Consider the following 25,964-nt stretch of genomic DNA (forward strand, 5'->3'; position numbering starts at 1 on the left):
TTTCTACTTCGCGAAACCCGGGCCATCCGAATTATTACCCAGAACCACCAAAGCAACAACTTCACGACCCCAATCTGATTTCCAACCCGAACCGTCCGGTCTTCTAACAAAAAAGGGGGTATCTCACTCTTTCGCGACTTTCTTTTGCTAGAAGCTGTCCCAAAACGTCACGGCTTTACAAGAGCGAGGGGCGATTCACGAGAGACATTTGTTTAGTCAACCATACTACCATACAACAAAACGCTGGCCTTTTTGACAACAACGCACCTGACACCAACCGAACAAACTCGCCACCAAGGACGATTTTTGTGAACCCGCAGGCTGTTTCTTGACGGCAATTCAAATCTCGAAGCGATTGGATATATTGCAAACGATTTTATTGAAGCAAAACAAACGAGCGCGGTATTCCTCACTGGCGACGACCGCGAGGGCGGCGCGGCCATAGCGATCCGACCTGGCGTTCACCAAAGGTTGACCGGGCGTTTGCCCGCAACTTGAACATCCCATGGAGTCCTCCAACGCACCGGAGACCTCGACACTAACGCCAGTCACCACGACACAACGAGCAAGATGGGCCACACGCAAGATGACCATCAAGAGCAGCGGCCTGAAGCGGCTGTCGCTGCTTGGAAGGGCCCAAAATCGAGGCTCCTCGACGGAGAAGAAGAGAGCGTCGATGGGAAAGGGAGGCGAGTCGCTTCAACAATCCTCGGAACCAGACAATGATGACCAAGCCCAGGGCGAACCTGATGATCAGTCAGATGGCCCTGGACCACGAACACTTTACTTCAACTTGCCGCTGCCTCCTGAGAAGTTTAACGACAAGGGTGAGCTCGTCGATACTTATCCGAGAAACAAGATTCGGACTGCCAAATACACACCCCTGTCGTTCATCCCAAAAAACCTGTGGTTACAATTCCACAACATCGCCAACATTTATTTTCTTTTTCTTGTCATTTTAGCAGTAAGTAATACGCTCCCATGACCCTGACTCTACTCCCCCCATCCTGGTGTTGGCCAGTTTTGTCGAACACAGCCTCAACGTCAATCCATGCGAATTATAGTTTTTCCCTATATTTGGCAGCGTCAACCCCGGCCTCGGCGCAGTGCCATTAATTTTCATTGTCGCAGTTACGGCAATCAAGGATGCGATCGAGGATTCTAGGAGGACACAATCTGATACTGAGCTCAACGACTCAACCGTTCACCGCCTTTGTGGGTGGAACAACATCAACGTCAAGGAGGATAACATATCATTATGGCGCAGATTCAAAAAGGGCAACACCAAGGTGTTCGGTGGCATATGGCGCTTCATGGAGACTTTGTGGAGCAAGGAGGCTCGCGAGAAGAGGAAGGAGAAGGCTGCACAAACCGCCAATAATCCCAGGATATCAATCGACACAAGGCGAACGGGCAGGCCCGAGTCGATGATCTCGCCTCAAACCCAGCGAACATCTTTTATATCCGCCCGGGAGGATATCCCTATGACCCCTGTCACGTCCCCATTGCCGCGGGCAGATGGCCAGCAACACCTCGAGGTTGTGCCACCGCAGGAAGGTCTTGCACCGGGGAGACCATCGTCTAACTTCTCTTTTCGAGGCGACTCGACCGAACTGGCGCATATCAAGACTGATATCATCAACCGATCCATTCCTGCTGAGGGCAAAGCGAGATTTCGCCGTGACAAGTGGAAAAACCTGCAAGTTGGTGATTTTGTTCGCATATATAGCGACGATGAGCTGCCGGCCGACATCATTATCTTGGCCACTTCGGATCCCGAGGGAGCTTGCTACATTGAAACCAAAAACCTGGACGGTGAGACGAACCTCAAGTTTCGCCAGGCATTGAAATGCGGGCGAAACATGAAAAATTCCCGAGACTGCGAGAGGGCCCAGTTCATTGTCGAAAGCGAGCCTCCGCAACCCAACTTGTACAAGTACAACGGAGCTATCAAGTGGAATCAATCTGTCGAAGGGGATGCGTCTGGCTCGTGGCGTGAAATGACGGAGCCAATCACGATCGACAACACACTGCTTCGTGGCTGCAACCTTCGGAACACGGACTGGGTGTTGGGTGTTGTCCTGTTCACTGGTCACCACACCAAGATCATGATGAACTCGGGTATCACACCCAGCAAGAGGCCACGCATTGCGAGAGAGCTCAACTACAACGTTTTGTACAATTTTTTCATTCTCTTCGCCATGTGTCTCCTCTCAGCGATTGTCAACGGATTCGCATTTGGCAATACAGTCAACTCTATAGCCTTGTTCGAATTTGGATCCGTCGGCTCGACCCCTGCTATGACCGGCTTCATCACGTTTTGGGCAGCCATCATTCTCTTCCAGAATTTGGTACCGATATCATTGTTCATCTCGCTGGAGTTAGTGCGTCTCCTCCAGGCTTTCTTCATCTACAGCGACGTCGAAATGTACTACGAGCCCATCGACCAACCTTGCATACCGAAATCCTGGAACATCTCGGACGACCTAGGTCAGATAGAGTACATTTTCTCGGACAAGACCGGAACCCTGACCCAGAATGTGATGGAGTTCAAGAAGGCAACCATCAACGGTCAGCCCTATGGTGAAGCATACACCGAGGCACTGGCTGGTCTTCACCGTAGGATGGGCATTGACGTGGAGAAGGAAGCGGCTGAGGCGCGTGTGCAGATCGCAGCGGACAAAGAAAAGGCCCTTGCTGCTCTCCGTAAGATTCACGATAATCCCTATCTTCACGACGACGACTTGCAATTCATTGCACCGGATTTCGTCGAGGATCTGATGGGTGCCAATGGTCAGGAGCAGCAACAGGCGTGCGAGCGCTTTATGCTCGCACTCGCCCTGTGTCACACTGTCATACCAGAAAGGCAACCGGGCGAGAAAGCCACGATGTTATACAAGGCTCAGTCTCCAGACGAGGCGGCTCTTGTCTCTACCGCCCGTGATATGGGCTTCACTGTGCTGTCTAGTAACTCGGATGGTGTCCGTCTCAACGTCATGGGCGAGGAGAAGTATTACCCTATTCTCAATACCATCGAGTTCAACTCGTCTCGAAAGAGAATGTCTGCGATTGTCAGGATGCCAGACGGTCAGACAGTGCTATTCTGCAAGGGCGCCGACAGTATCATATACTCGCGACTCAAGAAGGGTGAGCAGAAGCAATTGAGAACAGATACCGCTCAACATCTCGAAATGTTCGCACGAGAGGGTCTGCGTACACTGTGCATTGCCGAGCGTGTTCTTGGCGAGCAAGAATACCAGGAATGGTCAAAGCAGTATGCAGTAGCAGCTGCGGCTGTAGAGCATCGCGAGGACAAGATGGAGGCCGTTGCGGACCAGATCGAGCAAGACTTGACCCTCCTGGGCGGGACGGCCATCGAGGATCGCCTTCAGGACGGCGTGCCGCAGACGATAGCTGTACTGGCTGAGGCCGGTATCAAGCTCTGGGTGCTGACTGGTGACAAGGTCGAGACCGCCATCAACATCGGGTTCTCGTGCAACCTCCTTAATAACGATATGGAGTTGCTCAACCTCAAGGTGGATGAGGACGAGACGGGTGAAACAACGCGAGAAGAATTCATGGCTACACTCGAGGCCGAATTGGATAAATATCTTAAAATATTCAACCTGACCGGTAGCGATGAAGATCTGGCAGCGGCGCGGAAGATACACGAGGCGCCTCAGGCCACACATGCCGTTGTGATCGACGGTTTCACACTGAGGTGGGTTCTCGAGGACAAGCTTAAGCAGAAGTTCCTTCTCCTTTGCAAGCAGTGCAAGTCGGTTCTTTGTTGTCGTGTCAGCCCAGCGCAAAAAGCCGCCGTCTGCGCCATGGTCAAGAATGGCCTGGATGTCATGACGCTCTCGATCGGCGATGGCGCCAATGATGTAGCCATGATCCAGGAGGCCGACGTCGGTGTCGGCATTGCCGGAGTTGAAGGTCGCCAGGCCGTCATGTCTTCTGATTATGCCATTGCCCAATTCTCGTTCCTCCAGCGACTTGTCCTTGTTCATGGACGTTGGTCCTACCGACGGCTTGCCGAATCAATCAGCAACTTCTTCTACAAGAATCTGGTGTGGGCAATGCCTCTATTCCTGTTCCAGATCTATTGCGATTTCGATATGACTTATCTTTTCGACTATACCTACATCCTCATGTTCAACCTGCTCTTCACCTCGGTCCCCGTCATCCTCATGGGTGTGCTCGATCAAGATGTGTCCGATACCGTTTCCCTGGCTGTGCCCCAACTGTACCGCCGTGGAATTGAGCGCCTGGAGTGGACACAGACAAAGTTCTGGTAAGTGTTTTCCTCCATATCTCTCATGTCTCCTTGTCAAATGCGATATCAAACTGACGCGACCCTACCTCAGGCTATACATGCTGGATGGAACTTACCAGGGTGTGATGAGTTTTTTCATTCCCTATTTGGTTGTCGCTGGCTCTCCCTTCGTAACCACGAACGGCCTGGACGTTAGCGATCGGGTTCGATTTGGTGCCTATATTGCTCACCCTGCCGTCGTAACCATCAACCTTTATATCCTTATCAACTCCTACCAGTGGGACTGGCTCATTGTCCTAGTTGTTGTCGTGAGCGACCTCTTTGTCTTCTTTTGGACCGGCGTGTTCACATCCAACACCTACTCGCAGTGGTTCTATGAGGCGGCACCTCAGGTTTACGCAGAGCCCTCGTTTTGGGCAGTCTTCATCATCACTCCTATCATGTGTATGTTCCCACGCTTTAGCATCAAGGCGTTACAGAAGGTTTACTGGCCTTATGACGTCGACATTATCCGCGAGCAAGTCCAACAGGGCAAGTTCGACCGATTGCAACCCGCTCCCGTTGGACAAACGCTTGCGGGTGGACGATCCACTGCCGGCTCATCGCCGTCACTTGCCAAGGGCAACGCAGGCGCCTTCAACGGCCATGACGACGAAAGACCGATTTATCCTCCATCCGTGGCAACGCACACCCGAACACAGACCGGAAGCGACGGTACCAATTATACGGGACACAGAATGTCCATGGAGCAGCAACAGTTGGAACATCAACCATTAGATCAGCTCCCACCCATGGAGCACATACCAACAAGACCATCGATAGACCGGGCCCGACCGTCTTACGATCGTGTCAGGGCGTCGATGGATCGCGTACGGCCCAGCTACGAGGCAAGCAACGACTTTACCTCGGCAGCGCGGCTTTCCAGGGTCGAATCATCACGTTCACGGGGCGGGCCTCCACCCAGCTCTCACAACCTGTTTGCTGGACGACTTCGAGGACTGTCTATAATTTCAGCCAAGAGCAGACATGGACCCGACTCTCGAGGTGGTCAATGAAAACGTGATCGCTTACCAAGACATGCCGGGGCTAGGCGATGATCCCCACGCCTACCTTGAAAGATTCCTTCTTGCATTTCTCTTGTAACTATATGTGGCAACACAACCAACATTCAGTCCATTGCCCGGTGCTGCAACTGCTGTTCTTTTCAAGTTTTTGTCGTTGTTTTTTTCTTGCTTTCCGATTCTTTCTTGGCTTATTGATATCCCCAATTCCCAGATCTAGTCATGCTCTGATGATTTGCATGAGCGATCTATGAATTTGTTTTAGCTTCCTCATATGCTATTCTTTCTCTCTTCCCCTGGGTTTAGTTGAAAGGCAGGAAGCATCCTCCGTCAGTGTAACGGCACCACTCCAAAAAAACTGTTTTTTTTTTCTCTTTCCAAGCTCTCATCGTATTTTACATGCTTCGGATTTTGCTTGGGGGTTTGTTAGTTTCACATGCTACTCGCACAGCACACGCGCATTACTTATTGACGTTTTAATTACCCTCCTTCCATGTTCTGTCTCTTTTTCTTTTTCCTGTTTTCATTCATCATATATACATCCAAGATAGCAGCCATGGCGTTTAGAAGATAGGGGGGAAGTCGTTTTGGTGGTTCAGTTGGAGGAGAGAAGTGGATGAACGGAGCATGAGGTTATTGCTATAGAACCCCAATTAACTCAAATCTGAGCGCTTCATATCTTTGGACGGCCGTTGAATGCAGTGATTGATGTAGTGTAAGTAAATATTCCCGCACATTAATTAGTTACATATTTATGATGTTGGAACAAGCAGTAGTTGCATGCACACCGACTGAATGTAGGACAAGAAGGGTAAGGTATAGAATTGATGGAGGGAGGGATAACTTAGAGAATTACAGTGTTCCATTGGTTAACTATGTCAGTTTAATGTAACCCCGCTCCACCTTGACAAATGATGGGTGAAAGTTGTGTGGACCCTGGGAAAAGGTACGAAGCTACCTAACGAATAGGTCAACAGTAGCCCAATTTATTTATTCTACGTCGTGTTCCTATTTCCACAAACACGAAGCCTGCTGTAACCAGCACCACAACAACCCCATTCCCGCCGACGACAAGGTCACTCATTTGATCCACTGGACAGGAATTTGGCTGTCATAGCCACGTCAGTCCACACAATGTCGAGCGAAGCCGTCCAGTCATGGGCTCGCCAGGTCCAGAATCTGGCGCAAGAAAAGCTGTGCGGAAGCGCCCCTGCCCAAGCTTCCAACGTCACACGCTTTACTGACTGCGTCGCTCTGCTCAGGCCCTTCGACATCAGCGAGATGCCCCAGTATGCCTGGGCCATCGTTGCTGCCGTTCTTGGAGGCCTTGTCTTCCTGAAGGCTTTCGGCGGCGAGAACGACAAGCCAGTGCGGTACATGGTGCCATCGCCTAAAACGCCCGAGAAGGTCGAGATACTGCAGAAGCCTAGCATCAGAGTAAGCTTGCTTTCTATGCGTGAGATGCTACCTTATGAAGCGTGGCTTTACACTGCCAACGAAGGAGAAACAAAACACGAGGCAACAACACGACGCTAATCTTCATCCTCTCCACACAGGTGTCCGGCTCGACCGCGATCCAATGCTACAACCCAGCAACAGGCCAGTTCCTGGGCTTCGTGAACCCCGCCACCCCCGCTGCCATTGATAGGGCCATCGAACAGGCCGCGACAGTGCAGAAGACGTGGGCACTTACCAGCTTCAGGGAGCGCCGTAAGGTCCTACGCAGTATGCTACAGTACATCCTCGACAACCAGGAGGAGATCTGCCGGGTAGCGGGCATGGATTCCGGCAAGACAATGGTAGACGCTCAACTAGGCGAGATTCTGGTCACTGTTGAGAAGCTGCAATGGACCATCGCCCATGGCGAGAAGGCACTGCGTCCCACGCGCCGACCGACGAACCTGCTCATGATGTACAAGCGCAACAGTGTCCATTACGAGCCTCTCGGCGTCATCGCGGCTCTGGTGTCCTGGAACTACCCTTTCCATAACCTGCTGGGGCCGATTATCTCAGCCATCTTTGCCGGCAACGGTATCCTTGTCAAGGTCTCCGAGAACACAGCATGGAGCTCATCTTACTTTGCCAGCATCGCCCGAGGCGCCCTTCGTGCGCATGGCCACGATCCTGCTCTGGTCCAGACAGTCGCGTGCTGGCCACAGGTCGCGGGACACATCACGAGTCATAAGGGCATCTCGCACATCACCTTCATCGGCTCCCAGGCCGTCGCGCACAAGGTCGCCGAGTCAGCCGCCAAGGTCCTTACTCCAGTTTGCGCCGAGCTTGGTGGCAAAGATGCCTTCATCGTCCTTGACTCGGCCGCCAAGGACTTGGACCGAATCGTCGAGATGATGCTCCGCGGCACGTTTCAGTCAGCTGGCCAGAACTGCATCGGTATCGAGCGCATCATTGCCACCCCGGCAGTCTACGACAGGATCGTGCTCGCACTGGCGGAGCGTGTGCGTGGCCTGCGCGTCGGCCCGGGGCCCCTGGACGCCGACGTGGGTGCCATGGTTTCGGACGCATCCTTCGACCGGCTGGAGCACCTCGTTGCCGATGCGGTTCACTGCGGTGCGAGGCTACTTGCCGGCGGCAAGCGCCTGATCCACCCGCAGCACCCCAGTGGCCACTACTTCACCCCAACCCTGGTCGTCGACGTGACGGCCGACATGGCGCTCGCCAGGGAGGAGTGCTTTGGCCCGATCATGACTCTGATGCGCGCACCGGCCAATACCGCCAAGGCTGTTCTGGACGTGGCCAACGCTCCCGACTTTGGCCTCGGCGGGTCCGTCTTCGGGCGCGATTCCGACCCCGTACTCAAGGATGTCGTACGTGGCCTGCGCACGGGCATGGTGGCGGTCAATGATTTTGCTACCTACTACGCTGTGCAGCTGCCTTTTGGCGGTGTTGGCGGCTCAGGCTACGGACGCTTCGCCGGCGAGGAGGGTCTCCGGAGCATCTCGAACGCCAAGAGCATCTGCGAGGACAGGGCGGCGTGGTTGGGCATCCGGACAGCCATCCCACCGCCTATGCGGTATCCCGTCCGCGACCAGGATCGGAGCTGGAGGTTCGCCAAGGGTGTGGTAGAGCTTGGCTATGGACTTACACTGGGTGCGAAGGTGCGCGGGTTGGTCGGGCTGGCAAAGAACAGCTAGAAAGTGAATTGCTTAAGCCTGCTTGATGTCGGTGGAAAGCAAGATTTTAAGTTGCGATGGCACCCCGTAAGTGTAGTTGCAGCTTATTCGACATGGATGATGTCCATAATAAATAATTTCAGCAGCCCATTCGGCTGTAATACACGATAATAATGTAATAAAGGCAGAAGATGCCAGGTCTAACCTGACAAACCTGAATGGCCCTGGTTGACAAATTGTTAGAACTAGGGGAATGTCTCGTTCTCCCCCATGTATGAACCTCGGCGGCTTAAAACTCCATGTCTTGCCTTGAGGTTTTCTCAGGGGTTACTGGGGTTTGCCAGAAGCCGATCCGGTTGATATCTGGCCGAGTGCCTGGGCGAGTACTAGAGCGTACTGTACAGTTCGTGGTGGGCACTCATCGCGGATCTTTATGCCACACTCACACTAACCTGGTCCAGTTGAACAAGTGATCGAACACGCAGGAGTGAAGTCTATCAAGTTTCTTAAACAGGACTGCATGGATAACCTAGCACATACGACCATACCCACTGGAATATACGGGATCCCGTCCGCTCTCCCCTAGTCAAACCAGTGAGGGCCGAACTAGTACTCAGGTGGGTGACCACTGGGGAATCCTCGGTGTTGTATGTTTTTGTCTTTTTTGATCCAAGAAGACACACACATATTGTGTGGGAAGCGTTTGTTACCTATGATTTATCCTTTTTTTTCTGTCATTATAATGTAAATGAGTGTGGAATCGCCACCTCTGGTCTTACCATGGTCATAATGGTGGTGGAGATGAACGCATTTTATACAGCACTCGGCTCAGGCTTGCAAAGGGGACCCCAAATTTGAAACTACGTATCTGAGAGAATAACATCGTCACCCAGAGCTACTCCGTCATTAATATATATTTGGAGTCTAGAACTAGTTTGCTCCCTGGTGAAGCCTCAGCTGTCGGACATAGAGCTCGAACAGAGGGGTTGGGTGCATGCATTCCAGCTCCCCCTAGTCAAATAAGTCCGCAATGAAGCCAAAAAAAAAAAAAAAGAGAGAGAGAGAGAGAGAGAGAGAGAGAGAGAGAGAGAGAGAGAGAGAGAGAGAGAGAGAGAGAGAAAAGCCATGGCCCCTGTGCAACTACTAAGTTTATTTCGAGCTCGACCTTTCCCCTTAACAAAGATATGAAGGCCAAGTCTGGCTGCATGCTTTTCAATGAGTCGGTTGCCAATACTCTGTGTCTTGCGGCGTTTTCCTGCCAGCTTATGAAACACCTGAGATTGTGGTGATTCACACAATGGCCAAGCAGAACTGCTCTCCACGGCTGTTGGTTGTAAGCACAGTATCCCGGTATGGATGGAGGGCTAGGGCTGTGTCCCGGCTGCCAAGGCGGTCGCCCATGTTGGTGGCTCCCTGGCAGACTGCTTTATCTTTTTGCCCTTTTAAGCTTTCAACTTATCTCGACACGGAATGTTAATCATTGCCCCAAGCCGGTTACTAAAGGCTGTTAATCCATCTTTGCAACACTTCATGGTTCTTCATCACAGGCTTCAAACCTCCAGGGAACTCAGACGTCGTTATCCCGCTTTTGATATTCTTGTAATACACCGCATTGAAGTCCGGCTTTATGTGGACGCCCCAGTCAGCCGGGAGATGTTGCCTGGCGTGGCTTGCATAAACGGAAATGATGTCCATCTTGTTCCTGAACCGTATCATTGCACGGTTCTCAGCTTGCAAATCCGCAGCAAAGGCCGCTGGCGGAACTGGCCTCTCTTTGAGGTACCTCTCAGGAGGGATAGCGGGTCCCTCCCCGGCGCTGCAAAACTTTGTTAGGCCGTCGACGCTTATGTAGCTCCACAACGAGGTCCCTGGCGGCCCATCCTGCGTTGGGGACGGGGATGGTGAGCTGCTGGGCTCCCTGGGGATCCTTCGGCGGTATTCCTCGCTTCCGCCTTCATCCAGCGGCACCGGCTTGCCTTATGAATTAGCACATCTGTTAGTTAACCGTCAAAAATGGCAACCTCAAGCTTGGTGCTTCACTTACCACGCACAAGGTCTTCATGCGACTTTGTGCTCGCCCCGAAGTCGGGGGCTGTCCTGGCAATTGCTTCCGCAACCGTGGCTATGGATTCGTCCCCCACGCTCAGCAGCTTGAGGATTCTTTCAAGGTTCACCTGCCAGAGGTCATTTTCCTTCTTGCCTCCAAGGGTGGGTATTCCTGCAAGGGCCGCTAACTGGGGTAGATTCACAGCCAGGTCGAACGCGGTGAGTCCCATCATCGCTCCGGCGGCGACCTCGAGGGACGAATTGGCTCCCATCTTGAGCAGCAGTTCCACAGCGGGCATGTCGCAGAATAGAGTGGCCCAGTGCAGGGGAGCCATACCTTCGTCATCGACGTAATTGATTTTATCAGGAAAAAGCTCCAGTAGGTACTGGAGCAAGCTGCGGTGCAGCGCCACAGCCTCGACGTGGGTTGGCATTGGGCGCTGCCATATGACTAACCCGAATATGTTGCAGCTTTTGCCCACTGATGGCAAAAAAGACGGCGGGCCGTAACGTTGGACAAGGAAGCGGAGTCGATACATCCCGCGGTCGCTGCAGTGCCGGGCCAGGTACATCACCACCTGGCCGAATAAAGTGAATCCGCTAGTTGGATCCGGGCCGAGAACCGCTCTTAGGACTTCTGCTCCAGCGATAGTCAGGTGACGGGCTATTTCGGCGGCGGCCTCGAGGTTCGGGCCGACCATTATGGCCTCCGCGAACGCGGTCAGACCGAGATGGTCCCGAAGGGTCAAGAGGTCGCCCCTTTTCGCAAGCAGCGCCTGTACCAATCCCGGCCAGGTCGAGCTGGCTGCGGTGTGCAAGGGCGTTTTCCCATCCTTGGATGATTTAAAATTTACCAAGGAGGGATGCTTTTCTATGAGAAGCCTGAAGATCTCCCGAGCGTCAGACTCGATTGCTTGCATGAGCGCGTTCTGCCCATCATATACAAGATGATCAGAAAAGTGCTTTTCTACCGTTTCGCGACCGACAGAGACTATCAGGTGCTCCAGCATCATTTTAAATGGGACTGTGTCGCGGCTGAGGATGGCTTGTTTCAAAGGAACCTCTCCATAGTCATCACCTTCTGGTTTGGCGCCATGCCTTAAAAGCAGCTCTACGGTCCGCCTCTTAGCTTCTGCGAGGCGTTCAAGATGCAAAATCCGTCGATACCAAAGCAAACGGGGGTTTGGAGCAAGGACAGAGCACAGGAGTCTGGTGTAAAATACACGAGGACAACCGTCAAGAATCCATTCGCGAGGAGTTTGAAAGTAATAGACCTCGAGCCGTTGTCCTAGCTGCTGCGTTGTCGGCGCCTTTTCTGTTTTGGCTGAATCTGAACCCTCCGTGACACGGTCCCGCACTTCGAGGGCTCCCATGAGCATCTCGTGCTGGTTGAGACATGCCAGGATCTGAACCAGCCAGTCGTAGTCTCTCCGATGTATATGGTGACCCGGTCTCGCATGCAGTTCCAGTAACGCAGAGAAAAGTAGCGGCCGAGACTCGAATGCGGCCCAAAACAAGGGAGTACCTGCTGCCAAGTCCGCAGTGTAGACAGCAGTCTCTAGGTCTCGTTTGAACGCCACCGTATCGAGCTTCGCGTCACCGCGGGAAAAAGTTAGTGCAAGCTTTGCCGCCTCTTCGTCTTCGATCATGACCGCGCTGAGGCAGTGCATGGGCGTTAGCCCCTCGGTGCTGACGTCTGAGACTGACGCGCCCTTGCTGTGGAGGTATCGTGCGATATCATCTCTCCCCGCCCGAAGGGCGTAGAACATTGGCGTCTCTCCAAGCGAGTTCTTGATGTTGACAAATCCTTCCGAGCCGATTTTCGCTAGGAGGGAGTCAAGCATCTCAACTCCACCTGAGGCAGCGATGATGTGCACCGGCGTTGTCCCGCGGGGATCTTGTTTTTGCCCGATGAAAGCTGGCAGCCCGGCTAGTTCGGGGTTTTGTCTCAGAGATTCGTGGAGGGTTAGTAGAGACTTGGAGTCAAACGCGCGCGTCCCTCTCTGGCCGCCGCAAAACATTTGCCGCATGAGCCTTTCCATTGCCGGACGAAGTTGGGGACTGCTCGTCGCAAAGCTCTTCCAGGCCGACGGCAAGCCGTTGAGGGCGGCCAGTGCACACCAAAGCCGCTGCGGAAGAGGACCTGAGGTCCGTGGTTCTTGCCGCCTCGAGGCAGTTGAGGCCTCGAATATTGCATACCAAAACGGACAATACCCATCGCCCGCGAGAGCACCAAATGAAAGCCACCTCATTGCCATGACTTCATCCTCTTGTATCCCAACCCCTAAAAAAAGTGACAGTGCCAGATTCTGCGCCAGGGAGCCCAGTTTGCGAGCCTCGGGGTTAAATAGAAACTTCTTGCGGTTTGCTTGAAACAGAGCCTTGATATGTTCCAACAGTAATTGCTCATCATCCTCAGGTCTGTCAATGAGGTCGTCGAATCCTTCAAAGGGCATTGAGATTGTCTTTTCCCGCTCCTCAGCCGCTCGCAAAATGCTGCAGAACATATTTCGCCGAAATTTGTCACTTTGCTGATTGTAGCTCGTCAGGAGCGGTAAAGGGGGCCCCGATCGGTCGTTCCATATCTTACTGTTGGTTTCTGTAGGTCTTATTTCGTCCAGCTCAAAGTCAGCAAACCGAGAAACAAACAGGGCCGCTCTTAAATGGACTTTTATCTTTCTTTTTGGGGGACATACTGGCTAACTCGCGCGTGTGCGTGAGCAAAGCCCACAAAATGGGCTCTTAAGATGTCTTCCATTGGCGAACGGGTGAGTGGCAACGTGGACAGCGTGTTTTTGATGATATCTGCCAAGGGCAAGAGCTCAACCAACTCTGCACGCGTCATTTTCAGAGATATGTTTAACGCACTCTTCTCCCGATCGTCCGGCATCAGCTTCACTGTCTGGATGAATCTTTCACGATCTGGCCTACTAAGATTCCACATGAGGCACGCATCGATAACGCAGCCGCCGCGGGGGATCCAGCCGGCCTTGGTCCACATCGTTGCCAGCACCATGCCAAAGGAATAAACGTCTGCTAGTCGGTAGTTGACGAGCTCTTTAGGAGTACACACAACCTCCGGGGCCTGCCAGGATGGGGTTGCCATCGTATAGGCAACAGAGGCGTATCTGGTCGCAGGTGCAACACCGTTAAGGTCTGATATTTTGGCAATAATAAGCCTGGAATTGTGATGATAGATCAAGATATTGGCTGGTTTTATATCGCCGTGGACTAGGCCGCACTGGTGAATGGCAGTAAGACCAGCTGCGATGTCAAGGCTAAGATGGGCCTTCCTCAACGAAGGGCTGTATGACCGTATGTCCTGGAGGCAGTCTTCAAGGCTTCCGTATGCCGCGAATTCGAGAGCCAGGGCCGGTAGCAAGCTCGCGTCTTCCCATATAACGAAAATCAAATTACAAACGTTTTCGTCATCTTTCAGAAGTGGATGACACAAGGTTATCAGTTCTCGCCACAACAGTTGATGTGTCTTCTTCCAGGCATCCGCGTGTTGCTCCTCGTGGACAGGGTGGTATCTCTTAACAGCAATAAGGGTTCCTGGAGGGCAAAGGGCCCTATCGACGGGCCCGGTGCGGTACAGCATCACGCCGCAGGTTGCACCCGTGCCGAGCATAGTGAGCGTTGAGAACCGCCCGTACTTGGGGTGCAAAAGGTCCGTCTCAGAAGACCTGATATCCATGAGATATGGCACATCGCGCGAGGGTAAGTTCAGATGAACAGCTAGTTCGAAAATGGCGGATGCTTCAGGGTTCGTTGCCAGCGGCGAGAGCTCATTCACGTCGCTCTCAGCCGTCTCGCTTCCGGATTTTGTCAACGCGTAGAGCCCAAAGGAGGAAGACTCCGGCCAGAACGATGACACATCGGGCATGGTGAAGGTGGGGAAGACCCGAGAAAGCAGGCCACGGTAGTGAGAAGGTGAGGAACAAATAAGATCTCCATCTAGAGAGGGGTCATCGATTATTTCTTCTCATTGGCGACACCCAAAGTTTGAAGTAGTACAGTGTTCGCAACCACCACGGGTGCGATCAAATAAAGAACAGCCACGTAGCTTTGCGGTTGCAGCTTGGCGGCTGTTCCCAATTCGTACTTGAATTGTTTCCTATGATTGGATAAAAGGTTTGGTAGGCTTATTCTAAAGAAAAGGAAATCAATCTAAGAGGTGTAAAAACTAACATTTGCGCACGCCGGAAGCCTGGCAAGATGCGACCAGGACCGACATCAAGGGTTGACAGTTCGAACACCTCCGCCAAGGAAGATAACCAACAAAATTAGGACAACAACCGAAAAGAAAGGCTTATGGAATTTGCCGTTGGTACTGCTCTCGGGGCTGCCGGGCTTCTGTTCGGCTTCAAAGGGGCGCTGGATGGATATAACGCGCTTTCCGACCTCTTCCTTGAGGACACCGGGCTTCATTACCTGGCCCTACGCTACCGCTTCGAGGCCTTCAAATTCGAACAGCTGGGCCGGTATTGCAAGGTTGACGAGCCGGATGGGGCGTGTATCCTGCTTCAACGGCCTCGTAGGGACCAAGAAGTTTTTCTAAGCCATTTGAATGAAGTCCAACGTAGACAGCAATTCGCCGCATCCAAGTTCCTCGATAAGTACAACCTGGGCGAAGAGCAGCCGGGAACCCCCGCGGCCACCACAGGCGATGGTCTCGTTGCTCCCGAATCAAAAAGCTCCTGGGTCGCGATGCTGAAGGAGCAGAAGACACTGAAGCCCAATAGTTTTAGGTCCCGGCTTCGCTGGTGCCTATCGCACAAAGAGGAATTCCAGAAGCTTGTTGAACAGCTAGCACAACTTAACAACGACCTTTGGGACCTCGCAAAGGCTGAAGAGGACGAAGCTGCTCGCGTCGTGGCCGGCGTACTCAAGGAGCTCGACGACTTTTGGGTCCGTGTCAGGCCCAAGGAGCTTAACGAGGCACAAATCGCCACGACCGTCCTGGATGGGCTCGAAAGATTTCTTCCCTCAATTGTCAAAAGCAGTATCAATATACAACAACTCATTGACCAGGTTATTGTGCAAGTAAAGGAGGGAATTGCAAAAGATAAAAGCAATCTGGCATCCGATGACGATGGGTCCGAGAAGAGAACACCGTCCAGCATCGTCAAGCTGCTCGCGCGGGCCAAGGCCATACAGGCCGAAAAGGTGGAGGAGGCGGCCAAGCGGGTTACTTATATCAATACGGCCGAGTTGGAAAGCTTCGAGGTCCATGACCATGCCGACGTCAGCCAAGCGAAGTCGAGATACATGGGCGAGTACCAGAAAAAAGGGAAAACAAAGACGCCAGTGCTGGTGGAGTGGAAGGTAGTGACAGCTGGGAACCCAGCTCAAGCCGAAATTCTTACCCGTATTGAGGCGCTCGGAACCCTACTTTGCTCAGCTGGGGCCGCTGCCGACTTCTGTCTGTTTGAATCCCTAGGCCTGTACCGCGACAGGTCCCATGAAGAGAGTACTGACGGCTCGGTGCAACGCATCGGATTTGTCTACCGCCTACCTCCGAGGTCACCAGCCCGGCAAGTGCCAGCGTCACTGCTTGATCTCATACAGGCTGCCAAGTTGCACCACTCTCGTCCGCCGCTAGGCGACCGCCTCGCACTGGCGTACAGGCTTGCATCTGCCGTATCGCTCCTGCATGTGTCCGACTGGCTTCACAAGTCCATGCGCAGTAGCAACGTACTTTTCGGCCCAGGCACGTGGCCCTCTTCCGCCGCAGCGTGGGGGAGTAGCCCATCGTCATCATCGTCACCATCGTCACCATCGTCACCATCGTCAGATGTTACCTCACCCTACATCTGTGGGTTCCAGTACAGTCGGCCCTCAGACGACAACTCCCTGGAGGCGGGGGAATGGGGCGGCGATGGCGGTACTGGTAACGAAGGTGGGTTGGACTACTACCGACACCCATCTGTGGCACAGTCAGGCTGGACCAAGGTCGCCGAGATCTACAGCCTGGGGGTGGTTCTGCTTGAGGTGGCGCACTGGCGGCCACTTTTCAGCAGCAGCCAGCTGCGGAAAGCGACAACACTCACCAAGGTGCACTGGGACGTCATGAAGGAGGTCGAAGGCACGAAAGCCATGCAACTCAGGGGCCTTGTTGGTTCTGTCTTTGTCGACTCGATCAGGTGCTGCCTTTTGGCCGTGAGTGGTCGTTCCTTGGGTGTGGAGACGGGAACTTCGGCCGTCGAGGCAAAGCGACTGAACGATGCCTTTGTAAGACTCGTCCTAGAGCCGATTGCCGCTTGTAAAGCTTGAAATTCGAGAAGCTTTGGACGTCACTAGGCGCAGTGACCAACCAGGTACCTAAGGTCGCTATATAGTTCCGTAGACTCGCAGGCAAGCATACGGGCTCTCGAACCTAGAAGCATACGAGCTCTCGAACCTAGAATCGCCCCTCAACACAACATGCCGTTTAAATTCTTTGGCTTTGACAATGGCTGGCCCCAGGGGCAATGTTCAAAGACCTCAAGCATGGGCGACTCTGCCTGAGGTTGATTGTTCTGAACCTGATTATTATGAAATTTTCCGTTACTTGGCAATGAGTGTTTGCCCAAAGGCATTTGACATGGAGGCAAGCCGGCGCAGCCGTGAGGAGCAGCTTGAGCGAGTGTTGGAAAACTCGCTCGAAACAACCGAAGAACAAGCGTTCCGAACTCCAGAAGTTGGCGCGCGACGCCTTGGAGAGTTGGTACTCGAGTGCCGCAATGGCTGATTGGAACACATCTGATGCGGACTTTCAATTGTGTTGTATGATAGTTTTCCCAGTTTGCTTTTTGGGCCGTTATTTTTGGAAGTCTATTCATCCAATAGCTTAGTCTCAGGGCTTATCCCTGAAGCCGAAAGCTCCACCAATTGAGCCGTGGCTCAATTCGTGGCTTTGTTTGTACCTGTGGGTCCACACAAAAATCACTCTCGTTCAGGTCTGAGGACAACTTGTCGATTTTCGCTGTTTTTAAGTATCTCGGTGAGGGTTGGCGTCCAGATGAAAGTCTGTCCAGATCTTTCTTTCCTTTAGGATTGTTAGAAATCCTTCAAGTACACAAGCTTTGCTGGTCTAGAATAATATAACATAGCGCCGTTCTGGATACCGTGGCTTGCAGTTCGCCATGGACGCTTCCTCTCAGCTTGCCAAACATGATTAATGTTCACTTTTCTAGTACGAGATGAATGAATACAAATGGTTGAGCATTTATTCAGATTTTTACAGTTGATAGTTGAGACACTCACTCGACTCTAGCATCTTTCTTTCCTCACTGCACTTGTTACTCCCCCACCCCTGAACAGCCAGTCCGCCTTTATCGCTCGGTTTTCTTCTTCTTCTTGCTTTTCCAAAATTAGCTTGTTCAACGCCTTTGGCACTTTTAGTCTTCCATTCGATTTTGGCCACCCCATTAATTCCAATAACGGACCACGTCGACGGAATCTCAAACGTTGCCACGCCGTACTTTACCAAAGACAAACTTCCAAAATGGTCGTTGGGGCCTCGGTAGTTGTCCACACCTTTTTTATGTACAGCCTTTCGTCTGCAGCCCGGAATAAGGCTTCCCATTCAGACCGATTCCTTTCCTTACCACCGAAAAGGGTCCACATATCAATATCGTACAGCGTGGCCGGGATAGACGGCTCGTCGTCCACGACCTGGTCGCAGATTAGCAACCTGCTATCCCTGCCCATGGCTTGGACTATCTGCTTCAGGATTTTAACACAGGCCCGGTCCGGCCAATCGTGGAAGATGTGACGGAAAAAGTAGATAGAAGCGCCTGGAGTTTTAAAACAGCCATATCGTGGGTCAGCTACTACGTGCTTTATATTAAAAGCGGGAATTCGAAGCTCACCTGTCACCGGCTGCTTATCGAAAAAATCGTGTCTTTGCAGCTCCACTCCCAATTTTCGATTCGACTCCAACACCTCTTCCAACACGTCGTCGGCCGCACAAACATCTTGGACAATACACCTTTGCAACCGGCTCCCTTGGTTCGTGGCCATAATCGCCCGCGCGACCTGGCCTAGGCCGCCACCGACGTCGACCAATAGCCCGTTTCCTCCGATGCGGTTAAAAGGGTATATACGCGGAATTACTTCCAAAGCGTTAATATTCACAGCCCTCATCGCGCGGTTAAACCGTTGCGAACGTTTTCCCTCTGTATCACGCGCCAAAACCTCCCAAAAGTTGGCCGTCGTATTAAAGGCCAAACCGAACCCTAGGGTATCGGCTTCGTGGGGCTCGCGGTATCGAGCGAGGGCCAACGCGTCGGCCTGGCGACTCGAGGCGCGGAAACACTCGTCCAATCTACAAAAAGGGGGACAGCGGGAAAAGTGTGCTTTAGAGTTAGTTTTTTTTCTCTCTTTCTTTTTATCCTGCCATGGGTTTAACTTTGCGGAGGGAAGGAGTAATGAGATATTTGCATAAGCTGTAAGGAGTGCAAAATGCGATGGCCCCGGGAACCGACTTACCGGTGGCCCAAAAGATCAATTATGTCGGGCGACTTCATTATACACCAGGAAATAGTCGTGTGGGCATATGTACCGGGTGTGGGAGAAGAAAAGACATGTTGAGTAATTAGGACCCGCATAATTCGGACTATTTACGAGGGATAAATTTATATAAGTAAATAATCTTTTTATATGGGTGGGTTACAGCTATTTATACAAAGGGAATGCCGCGGTAATAGACGCCAAATGTACATACCCAAAACAGTCTCATCTGCGCCAACTTTTGTGGCTAATTCGGAACAGTTTATCGTCCCTTGACGAGGAACATACTCGTGGACTCTCAAATCGATAGCAACTTTGAGCGACGAGCAGAAATGGAACTATTCCAAGAAAAGAAAACCCCGTTTTGTTAACCAGGCTGCCACGGGAAAAGGTGTGTTATAAACCACTTACCTGCAGGGAGCTGATGAATAGTTTCATCTCTGGGTCCATTGTCATGGCGACGATTTTTTGCGCCAGTTTAACGACAGTATCTCGTGCCGCTACGCCACCCTGCACTTTGAGGCCGCCGTGGACTTGAGCAGCTGGTTCGAGGCTAGGCATAGGAAGATTTTCTTCCTGCAGATGGCCCACGTAGTCCGCCATTGCCTTTACCAGGCTGTGAGCAAGTTGAGTATATTCGTGTCGGGGTTCCTGGGTTGATTCAAGTAGCGGCGTGTAGTCAACCTCTGACAGGGGCGGTGATGTTGGTGGCGTCGAGGCTGAGCTCGCCCGACCTCTATCCACATGATAGGTGCTGCCAGGGATGCATGTGCTGTTCACGGACTGGGACAGGAGCTCCGTGGTACCATCTTGGGAGGCCATAGTTAATGCAGACCAGGTCAACGTACCGCTATGGAGATGCGGGAGCGGCAATTTTGACACTTTGTGTTTGTTTTGATAAGATGAGCACGAGGCTGATGGAGCAATGGAGATGATCTATGTCGTCTCACTGCCTCAGGTACCAGGAAAACCAAGAGGGAATGTGAGTTTCTCAAGTCGCAAAGGGGGAGTTGTGAGGAACCCGGTGACAGTTGGGGGTTGAGTATATCTTCCCTGTTGTGTATATCCACTTATAGCCGGACTACTGAGATGCGATTAGTTTAAATTAACTAGGCTATCCCCGATCGGTACATTCATTCAGGGGGTGTACTACGTGACCCGCTCCGAACCACATCGTTACTTCAACTCCGACACGCCGAATCTTTTGCATATCTCACATATTAAACTGTACCAAAAAAAAAAAAAAAAAAAAAAAAAAAAAAAAAAAAAAAAAAAACATGATGGTGTGGTGGATTTCCTCCTCAGTGCACACTGTAGGTTAGCAAAAAGGTATTTTACCGCCATCAACTTTACGAAAACGGGCATCGGAAAAATAAATCCCTCACACCGCTTGTGTCTCACCATTGAAGCTGTCTTCCCCCCCTATTCCTCTCGCCTTCAGACCCGTCAAGATGCATAAGTTCTTCCCGCGCAGCGGCTTCTTCGACTTCGAAACGGTCCGCATCCTGGGCACGGCGTGCTACGGCGGTGCTGACGTGGCCGAGGTGCTCGAGGCCGTGGGCGAGATCAAGTCCGACGACGCGGCATCCTGGGAGGAGGCTTGGCGCAGGCAGTCGTGGTGGGCCGAGGCGCTCGCCGACCAGGCGCGCGAGGGCGGCGACCGCGAGGCCGCGCGGAGGGCCTACTTGCGCGCCTCCAACTACGCCCGCGCCAGCGGCTACATGTACGTGTCGGACCTGGGCGCCGAGGGTGGCAACGCGCCCCCGACGCAGGACCCGCGTGCGCTGCCCGTGGCCGAGAAGGTCGGCAGGCTGTTCCGCAAGGCCCTGGCACTGATGGAGGGCGAGGTGCGCGCGCTGTCGATTCCGTGCGGCGCGCAGGCCCTCCCCGGACTGCTGTACCTGCCTCCGCCCGGAAAACGCATCCCGGGGCGCGACAAGATCCCCGTCCTCGTCTTCCTGGGCGGTGCCGATTCGTGCCAGGAGGAGCTGTACTACCTCTACCCTGCTGCGGGACCGGGGCTGGGATATGCCGTGCTCACCTTTGACGGGCCGGGCCAGGGCATCGTGCTGAGGAAGCACGGGCTGCGGGTGCGTCCCGACTGGGAGGTTGTTACCAGTTCTGTTCTCGACTATCTCGAGGCATACAGTGCGCAGCACCCCGGCTTGGAGCTCGACATGAAGGCCATTGCCGTATCCGGTGCCTCCATGGGTGGTTACTATGCGCTGCGATCTGCGGTCGACCGGAGGGTGAAAGCTTGTGTTTCCATTGTAGGTTTCCTTTTTCCCCCCTCACCCTCCCAATTCCCTACTCTTTTTGTGCTCTTGTTGGTTCAAGAAAAAACAACGAAAAACATCTGGCTTTCTTTCAATTTCGCCACCAGTTTAATTTGCAATATTGGACTTTGGATTTGAATCGATGTGCAGTAATCGTAACTATGAATTCATTTGGCAAACTACTCCATCTGACTGCAAGAGAAAAAAAAACACCTACAGGACCCTTTTTACGACATGTGGGACTTTGGCACCGCCCACGTATCCCCGCTCTTCATCTCGGCCTGGACTTCGGGCATCATCAGCTCCGGCTTCGTAGACAAGCTCATGACCGTCGTGTCCCGGCTCTGGTTTCAGATGAAGTGGGAAATAGCCTTGACCGGAACCTTGTTTGGCCTGTCATCGCCGTCCCAGATACTGCTCAATATGAAGAACTATACCCTGAGCGGAAAGAGCGACGGCAGCCGTGCCAACGGCAAGAAGAGCCACTCCCCCACGGACGGCGGCGGCGTGGAAAGCGACAGCTTCCTTTCCGAGGTGCGATGTCCCGTCTTCCTCTCGGGTGCCGGCAAGTCGCTCTACCTGGACGTAGACAGCCACACGCGGCGCTGCTACGACGGGCTCACGGGCGTGGCAGCCAAGGACAAGGAGCTCTGGGTGCCCGAGAGCGAGGGCCAGGGCAGCCTGCAGGCAAAAATGGGCGCCTTGGCCCTGTGCAACCAGAAGACCTTCCAATTCCTGGACAAGGTTCTGGGCGTGCAGAGGGTGCCGCTGGATGTTTCAGCACACATTTAGGCAGACTTGAAAAGAAAATGCGTGTACTGGTCTGTCTGTCGTTTAAATTTGCTGCATTCTATTCCCCCACTTTCGGTACTGTCCATTGTCAAATTGGATCAGCACATTATGATAGCTCTGTTTGTTTTATGTCCTGCTTGCCTTATCTTGAAGACTTGTTTTTTCGGTAGCAAAAACAGCATGCTGCCAACTTTATAATTAATTATCAAAATCTTCTATTGGCGAATGACATGCAAAATAGCGGCATTCTACCGCCTTGGTGTATGCTGCCGGCAGCGTACAAAGAGACGGATGAGAGAAGAAGAAAGAAGCGAAAAAGAAAACGGAAAACAAAAGAAAAAAAAAATATGAGCCAAACCTGAAGAAGATGTTCCGCGGCTTGACAGTGTAACAAATCCCGTAGCATATATGAGATCTAAAGATCCAGACTGTCCTTTTCCTACCCTTTCCTCTATTCCTACCATGACTACAAAACTTTTGGTGGTCCGAGCAGGTACCCCCAAGCAGTCTACCCGCCTAGTGGGCAAGGAACCAAAGTAGTTCCGTTGTTAATTCGATGTGTCCCCGACTTTTGTTGCATCTTGCCCTAGACAGTCTCTCGCTCTTGGTTTGTTGACCGTCGTTGCTTCAAGATAGGGGCTTGAGAAGCAGTATCGTTAATTGTGTTTGGGCGGGACGCAGAATTATCGGCGGCTGTCTGGGGGATGTCGTTGATTTCTATGTCTTCCGTCTTTTTCTGAGTTCCCAGCTTCAAATCTCTTTCCAGGAAAATGACCAGGAACCCAACGCCAGCAAAGACGATTCCGATCTGCCAGACTCGCTCCAGACTCCGCTCGTAGATACTGATGATCACATCACGCACATCAGAAGGGAAAGAATCCACAAATTCGCTCGTTGCCTGTTGGTATGCCCCTCCACGCTGGAGGGCCCTCACGGCAGTCGGGTCAGAGAGCTCAGGCAAGAGCTGATCGAAGCGGTTGTTGAATATGGCTGCCGGGATGCTGACACCCCAGATGGTGCCCACACTCCTCAGGAACGCAAAGGTACCTGTGCTGAGAGCGTTTAGCTCGTCGGGCAAGGCGGCTTGGATCGCCGTCAACAGGTTTGCTGTGGGGACACCAATGGCTAAGGCAACGATCATCTCGAGCACAACGATGACGGCCAAAGATGTACTCCTATTAAGTATCGTGAGAGTGCCCATGCCGATGGTCATGAGGGCGAAAGAGGCGAAATGAATGTTTCGGAAACGGCCCAGTTTCGTCGTTAGCGCACCCCCCGCCAGAGATGAGAGGGCGTAGACGACGGAGAATGGCAGGAGCATGACACCTGATCTCGTGGCGGAGACCAGCTGAGTCGATTGGAAATAGAGCGGGAGGAAGTAGAGGACCCAGAAAGAGACAAGGGTCTGGAGAAATGTCGCAATGTACGCGCCTGCAGACGTCCTATTTTTGAACAGCACCATCGGCATGACGGGCTCCTTGCACCATGGCGAGGCTTCGAAAAACATAAAGGCAACGTGACCCAGAAGTCCTAGGACGAGGCTCACAATGATGCGCGTGTCGGAGAAGGGATACCGTGTATCGCCGTACGTGAGGGCGAACAGGCAGGAGCCCACTGACGCCGCGAGCAGAAAGTTGCCGAAAAAGTCAATCCTCTTCACTTTGTCAATGAAGTTGCCGGTCCCAGCATTCTTAATGTGGAGGAAAAAGAACAAAAGTACCACACAAACGCCAGAGAAGGGTATGTTGATATAGAATACCCATCTCCAGGAAACCCGATCGACGAGAATGCCACCCAGAAAGGGGCCTATGACGGATCCGAGGATCACGAACATAAAGATGATGCCAAAGAACTGGCCGCGCTCCCGCAAAGGCAAAAGGTCGCACAAGATCAATTCGACGAGCACTAGCAACCACAGATTGTCAGTCACTCAGCTCGTTTGGCTTCTTTGAATGCATTTGACTGAAGAAAGAAAACACAAGCAAAACCCCCAGTCACGACTTACTATTGATACCAGCAGAGCCCAAGCCTTGGATTGCTCGGCCGCCGATGAGCATGTCAATCGATGTCGCACCACCGCATATACCACTGCCGACGGTAAAGATGACAACAGCGCCGATGGTAAGCCATCGTCGACCCCAAAGATCAGCCAGCTGGCCGTAAATGGGCTGGAAGGCAGCACTAGAGAAGCGGAGAAGATAGGTAAGCCAGGTCTCCTGTTGATGTATGCAAAGTAGAGACCAGGTCAAGGCAAGCTGAGCCAAGATTGAGGCCAAGGTGAGGGCAAAGTGAGGGCCAAGGAGCCATTTCGCCTACATACTTTGACAGGTAGTAAACATTGACTACCCAAACGTAGTTTTCGGAAGCCTCGAGGGCACGCGCAATGGTCGGTAGTGCAGTGGATACGACTGAGCCTTCCAGTGCGCTAAGGAAGGCCGTAAGAACAAGGCTGGAGAAAGTGAACCAAAAATCGCAACCCTTCTTTGCCTTTTTCTCGTCAGACGCTGAACCGCCTGTTTCGTCTACGGGGTTGATCGTTCCTTGGGAAGGAACGGGGTCACCAGTTGTCGGCAACGAATCCTTTGCTTTTTCCATGTTGGAATGGTGGGATTTGGGCAAGGGTTAGGTTTCTGTTTATCTCCTTGTGTTAAGTTTGAGTTGGTTGTCTTCCTGATGCTGTTGTATTGAATGAAGGACAGTATGGGGGTATTTTGGGTTTTTATTTTGTGGCTAGATGAGGAAGGGAGAAAACAAGAGCAGGAGCGATGGTTCAAGTTGAAGCAGGACGCGAAATGAGCAGGCAGCGGTGGTAACACAGGATGGGGGCTGCACGTTTGCAGTTCTGTCTCTTGTGTCTAGGTAGGTACCTACCTACCTAGGTAGGTACTGCCTACCATCCCTAGGTATCTTACCTACCAAGGTACCTACCCAGGTAATTACCTACCTTGCAAATGCAGCCTGGCATGGATGGGGACCCGCAGTGGCATGGTCGGTACTCAAATCTACCCTGTATCTACACTTGATTTCTTAAGCCCTGGTGTGCTCTCTCCGTGTCTTTCGTCTCCATCTTGTGTTGAAAAGATTCAAATCTCAATTGGCTAGGTAGGGAAAAATCTCAGCCGTCTAGGTAGGATGTGTATTGGCCAAGTTAAAATGAATTTGCAATCAAACACGAGGAAGGCCAAGCAAGGCCAAATGTGAACTCAATCCAAAGGCGGACACCAACACAATCCGCGAGAACCACTACGGAGTGCATAAGGTACTTTGTAGACCAGTTTCAACATTGGGACTGCCGGTCGTAGATACGATGGACTTGATTATTGCAGGTTATGTTTGCCTGGACAACAGCATTAGCTAGGGACTGGAGCGTTTGTTTTAACACCGCATTTGGGTGCTAACAGTTACAGGACCGGAAGGTTGACCACAGTCCACAGCTTGACAGGTCGTAGATTCGGGTCCGAATGTAGAGACGAATTAATATCACTAGCAAAGGTGTGTGTGCTTCGTATTGTGGATACGCTCGACCGACTACCACCCCTAAAAAGTTATCTCGGTGGTGTGGAGCCGCCACCCGACAAAGTGGTGTGTTTGCGGAACATATGTACCGAGCCACTAGCATTAGCCTGAAGGACGAGGGTCTTGGTTCGTTTTCAGTGATGCATTTTTTTTTTTGTAACACAGGGCTGTGCAAGCTGCCAAGCTGCCAAGAGAGTCGGGGGAGACAGGGGTTCAGGTGATCTTCGCATTAGTTATATTTGTATATTGTCCCCACATTTCTAATTCTCTTTCTGCAGCCAGTTTCGATACCGCCCCTTTGACTTGTTTGGGCTTGAAGAGACCCTCCGTCGTTATGGGACTCTACAAACCAACTAAAAGGCTTGTG

At 52.4% G+C, this 25,964-nt stretch overlaps 7 protein-coding genes across 7 annotated transcripts; 4 read left to right on the forward strand and 3 right to left on the reverse strand.

Moving 5' to 3' along the window:
* Nucleotides 1-6,018, forward strand: PgNI_10613 (uncharacterized protein). The gene is made up of 3 exons (XM_031130586.1): nucleotides 1-964; nucleotides 1,065-4,297; nucleotides 4,371-6,018. Exons 1-3 carry the CDS (start codon nucleotides 506-508, stop codon nucleotides 5,332-5,334), a joined length of 4,656 nt encoding a protein of 1,551 aa, XP_030980470.1. The 5' UTR covers nucleotides 1-505; the 3' UTR covers nucleotides 5,335-6,018.
* A 349-nt stretch (nucleotides 6,019-6,367) lies between these two features.
* PgNI_10614 (uncharacterized protein) lies at nucleotides 6,368-8,492 on the forward strand (the record flags this gene model as incomplete). Its single annotated transcript, XM_031130587.1, has 2 exons — nucleotides 6,368-6,777; nucleotides 6,897-8,492. Exons 1-2 carry the CDS (start codon nucleotides 6,475-6,477, stop codon nucleotides 8,490-8,492), a joined length of 1,899 nt encoding a protein of 632 aa, XP_030980464.1. The 5' UTR covers nucleotides 6,368-6,474.
* A 1,035-nt stretch (nucleotides 8,493-9,527) lies between these two features.
* Nucleotides 9,528-17,482, reverse strand: PgNI_10615 (uncharacterized protein). Its single transcript, XM_031130588.1, has 3 exons — nucleotides 13,214-17,482; nucleotides 10,516-13,124; nucleotides 9,528-10,447 (listed from the first exon to the last, which is right to left on the reverse strand). The coding sequence occupies exons 1-3, from the start codon at nucleotides 14,401-14,403 to the stop codon at nucleotides 9,969-9,971; spliced, it is 4,278 nt and encodes a 1,425-aa protein (XP_030979518.1). The 5' UTR covers nucleotides 14,404-17,482; the 3' UTR covers nucleotides 9,528-9,968.
* Nucleotides 14,832-16,793, forward strand: PgNI_10616 (uncharacterized protein; the record flags this gene model as incomplete). Its single annotated transcript, XM_031130589.1, has 1 exon — nucleotides 14,832-16,793. The coding sequence occupies one exon, from the start codon at nucleotides 14,832-14,834 to the stop codon at nucleotides 16,791-16,793; it is 1,962 nt and encodes a 653-aa protein (XP_030979517.1).
* Nucleotides 17,483-17,665: 183 nt separating the features above from the next.
* PgNI_10617 (uncharacterized protein) lies at nucleotides 17,666-20,061 on the reverse strand. Its single transcript, XM_031130590.1, has 5 exons — nucleotides 19,425-20,061; nucleotides 19,228-19,351; nucleotides 18,993-19,119; nucleotides 18,374-18,828; nucleotides 17,666-18,298 (listed from the first exon to the last, which is right to left on the reverse strand). Exons 1-5 carry the CDS (start codon nucleotides 19,833-19,835, stop codon nucleotides 17,985-17,987), a joined length of 1,431 nt encoding a protein of 476 aa, XP_030979516.1. The 5' UTR covers nucleotides 19,836-20,061; the 3' UTR covers nucleotides 17,666-17,984.
* Nucleotides 20,062-20,337: 276 nt separating this feature from the next.
* PgNI_10618 (uncharacterized protein) lies at nucleotides 20,338-25,405 on the reverse strand. The gene is made up of 3 exons (XM_031130591.1): nucleotides 24,402-25,405; nucleotides 24,087-24,262; nucleotides 20,338-23,986 (listed from the first exon to the last, which is right to left on the reverse strand). The coding sequence occupies exons 1-3, from the start codon at nucleotides 24,674-24,676 to the stop codon at nucleotides 22,668-22,670; spliced, it is 1,770 nt and encodes a 589-aa protein (XP_030979515.1). The 5' UTR covers nucleotides 24,677-25,405; the 3' UTR covers nucleotides 20,338-22,667.
* On the forward strand, nucleotides 20,465-22,081 carry PgNI_10619 (uncharacterized protein; the record flags this gene model as incomplete). Its single annotated transcript, XM_031130592.1, has 2 exons — nucleotides 20,465-21,283; nucleotides 21,509-22,081. The coding sequence occupies 2 exons, from the start codon at nucleotides 20,465-20,467 to the stop codon at nucleotides 22,079-22,081; spliced, it is 1,392 nt and encodes a 463-aa protein (XP_030979773.1).
* Nucleotides 25,406-25,964: the final 559 nt, after the last annotated feature.

This window comes from Pyricularia grisea, chromosome VII, assembly GCF_004355905.1.
Source record: "Pyricularia grisea strain NI907 chromosome VII, whole genome shotgun sequence".
NCBI classification, from domain to species: Eukaryota; Fungi; Ascomycota; class Sordariomycetes; order Magnaporthales; family Pyriculariaceae; genus Pyricularia; species Pyricularia grisea.

Excerpts from the sequence above, each read along its gene's own strand:
- PgNI_10613 (XM_031130586.1), top strand. The coding sequence starts at position 506 with ATGGAGTCCTCCAACGCACCGGAGACCTCGACACTAACGCCAGTCACC. Across the intron at positions 965-1,064 it reads TTTTTCTTGTCATTTTAGCA|TTTTTCCCTATATTTGGCAG; the intron begins GTAAGTAATACG and ends TGCGAATTATAG. Across the intron at positions 4,298-4,370 it reads TGGACACAGACAAAGTTCTG|GCTATACATGCTGGATGGAA; the intron begins GTAAGTGTTTTC and ends ACCCTACCTCAG.
- PgNI_10615 (XM_031130588.1), bottom strand. The coding sequence starts at position 14,403 with ATGCCCGATGTGTCATCGTTCTGGCCGGAGTCTTCCTCCTTTGGGCTC. Across the intron at positions 13,125-13,213 it reads GCACACGCGCGAGTTAGCCA|ACCTACAGAAACCAACAGTA; the intron begins GTATGTCCCCCA and ends GGACGAAATAAG. Across the intron at positions 10,448-10,515 it reads GCATGAAGACCTTGTGCGTG|GCAAGCCGGTGCCGCTGGAT; the intron begins GTAAGTGAAGCA and ends CTAATTCATAAG.
- PgNI_10617 (XM_031130590.1), bottom strand. The coding sequence starts at position 19,835 with ATGGCCTCCCAAGATGGTACCACGGAGCTCCTGTCCCAGTCCGTGAAC. Across the intron at positions 19,352-19,424 it reads TATTCATCAGCTCCCTGCAG|TTCCATTTCTGCTCGTCGCT; the intron begins GTAAGTGGTTTA and ends TTCTTGGAATAG. Across the intron at positions 18,829-18,992 it reads ATTGATCTTTTGGGCCACCG|ATTGGACGAGTGTTTCCGCG; the intron begins GTAAGTCGGTTC and ends CCCTTTTTGTAG.
- PgNI_10618 (XM_031130591.1), bottom strand. The coding sequence starts at position 24,676 with ATGGAAAAAGCAAAGGATTCGTTGCCGACAACTGGTGACCCCGTTCCT. Across the intron at positions 24,263-24,401 it reads AATGTTTACTACCTGTCAAA|TGCTGCCTTCCAGCCCATTT; the intron begins GTATGTAGGCGA and ends CCGCTTCTCTAG. Across the intron at positions 23,987-24,086 it reads GGGCTCTGCTGGTATCAATA|TGCTCGTCGAATTGATCTTG; the intron begins GTAAGTCGTGAC and ends TGTGGTTGCTAG.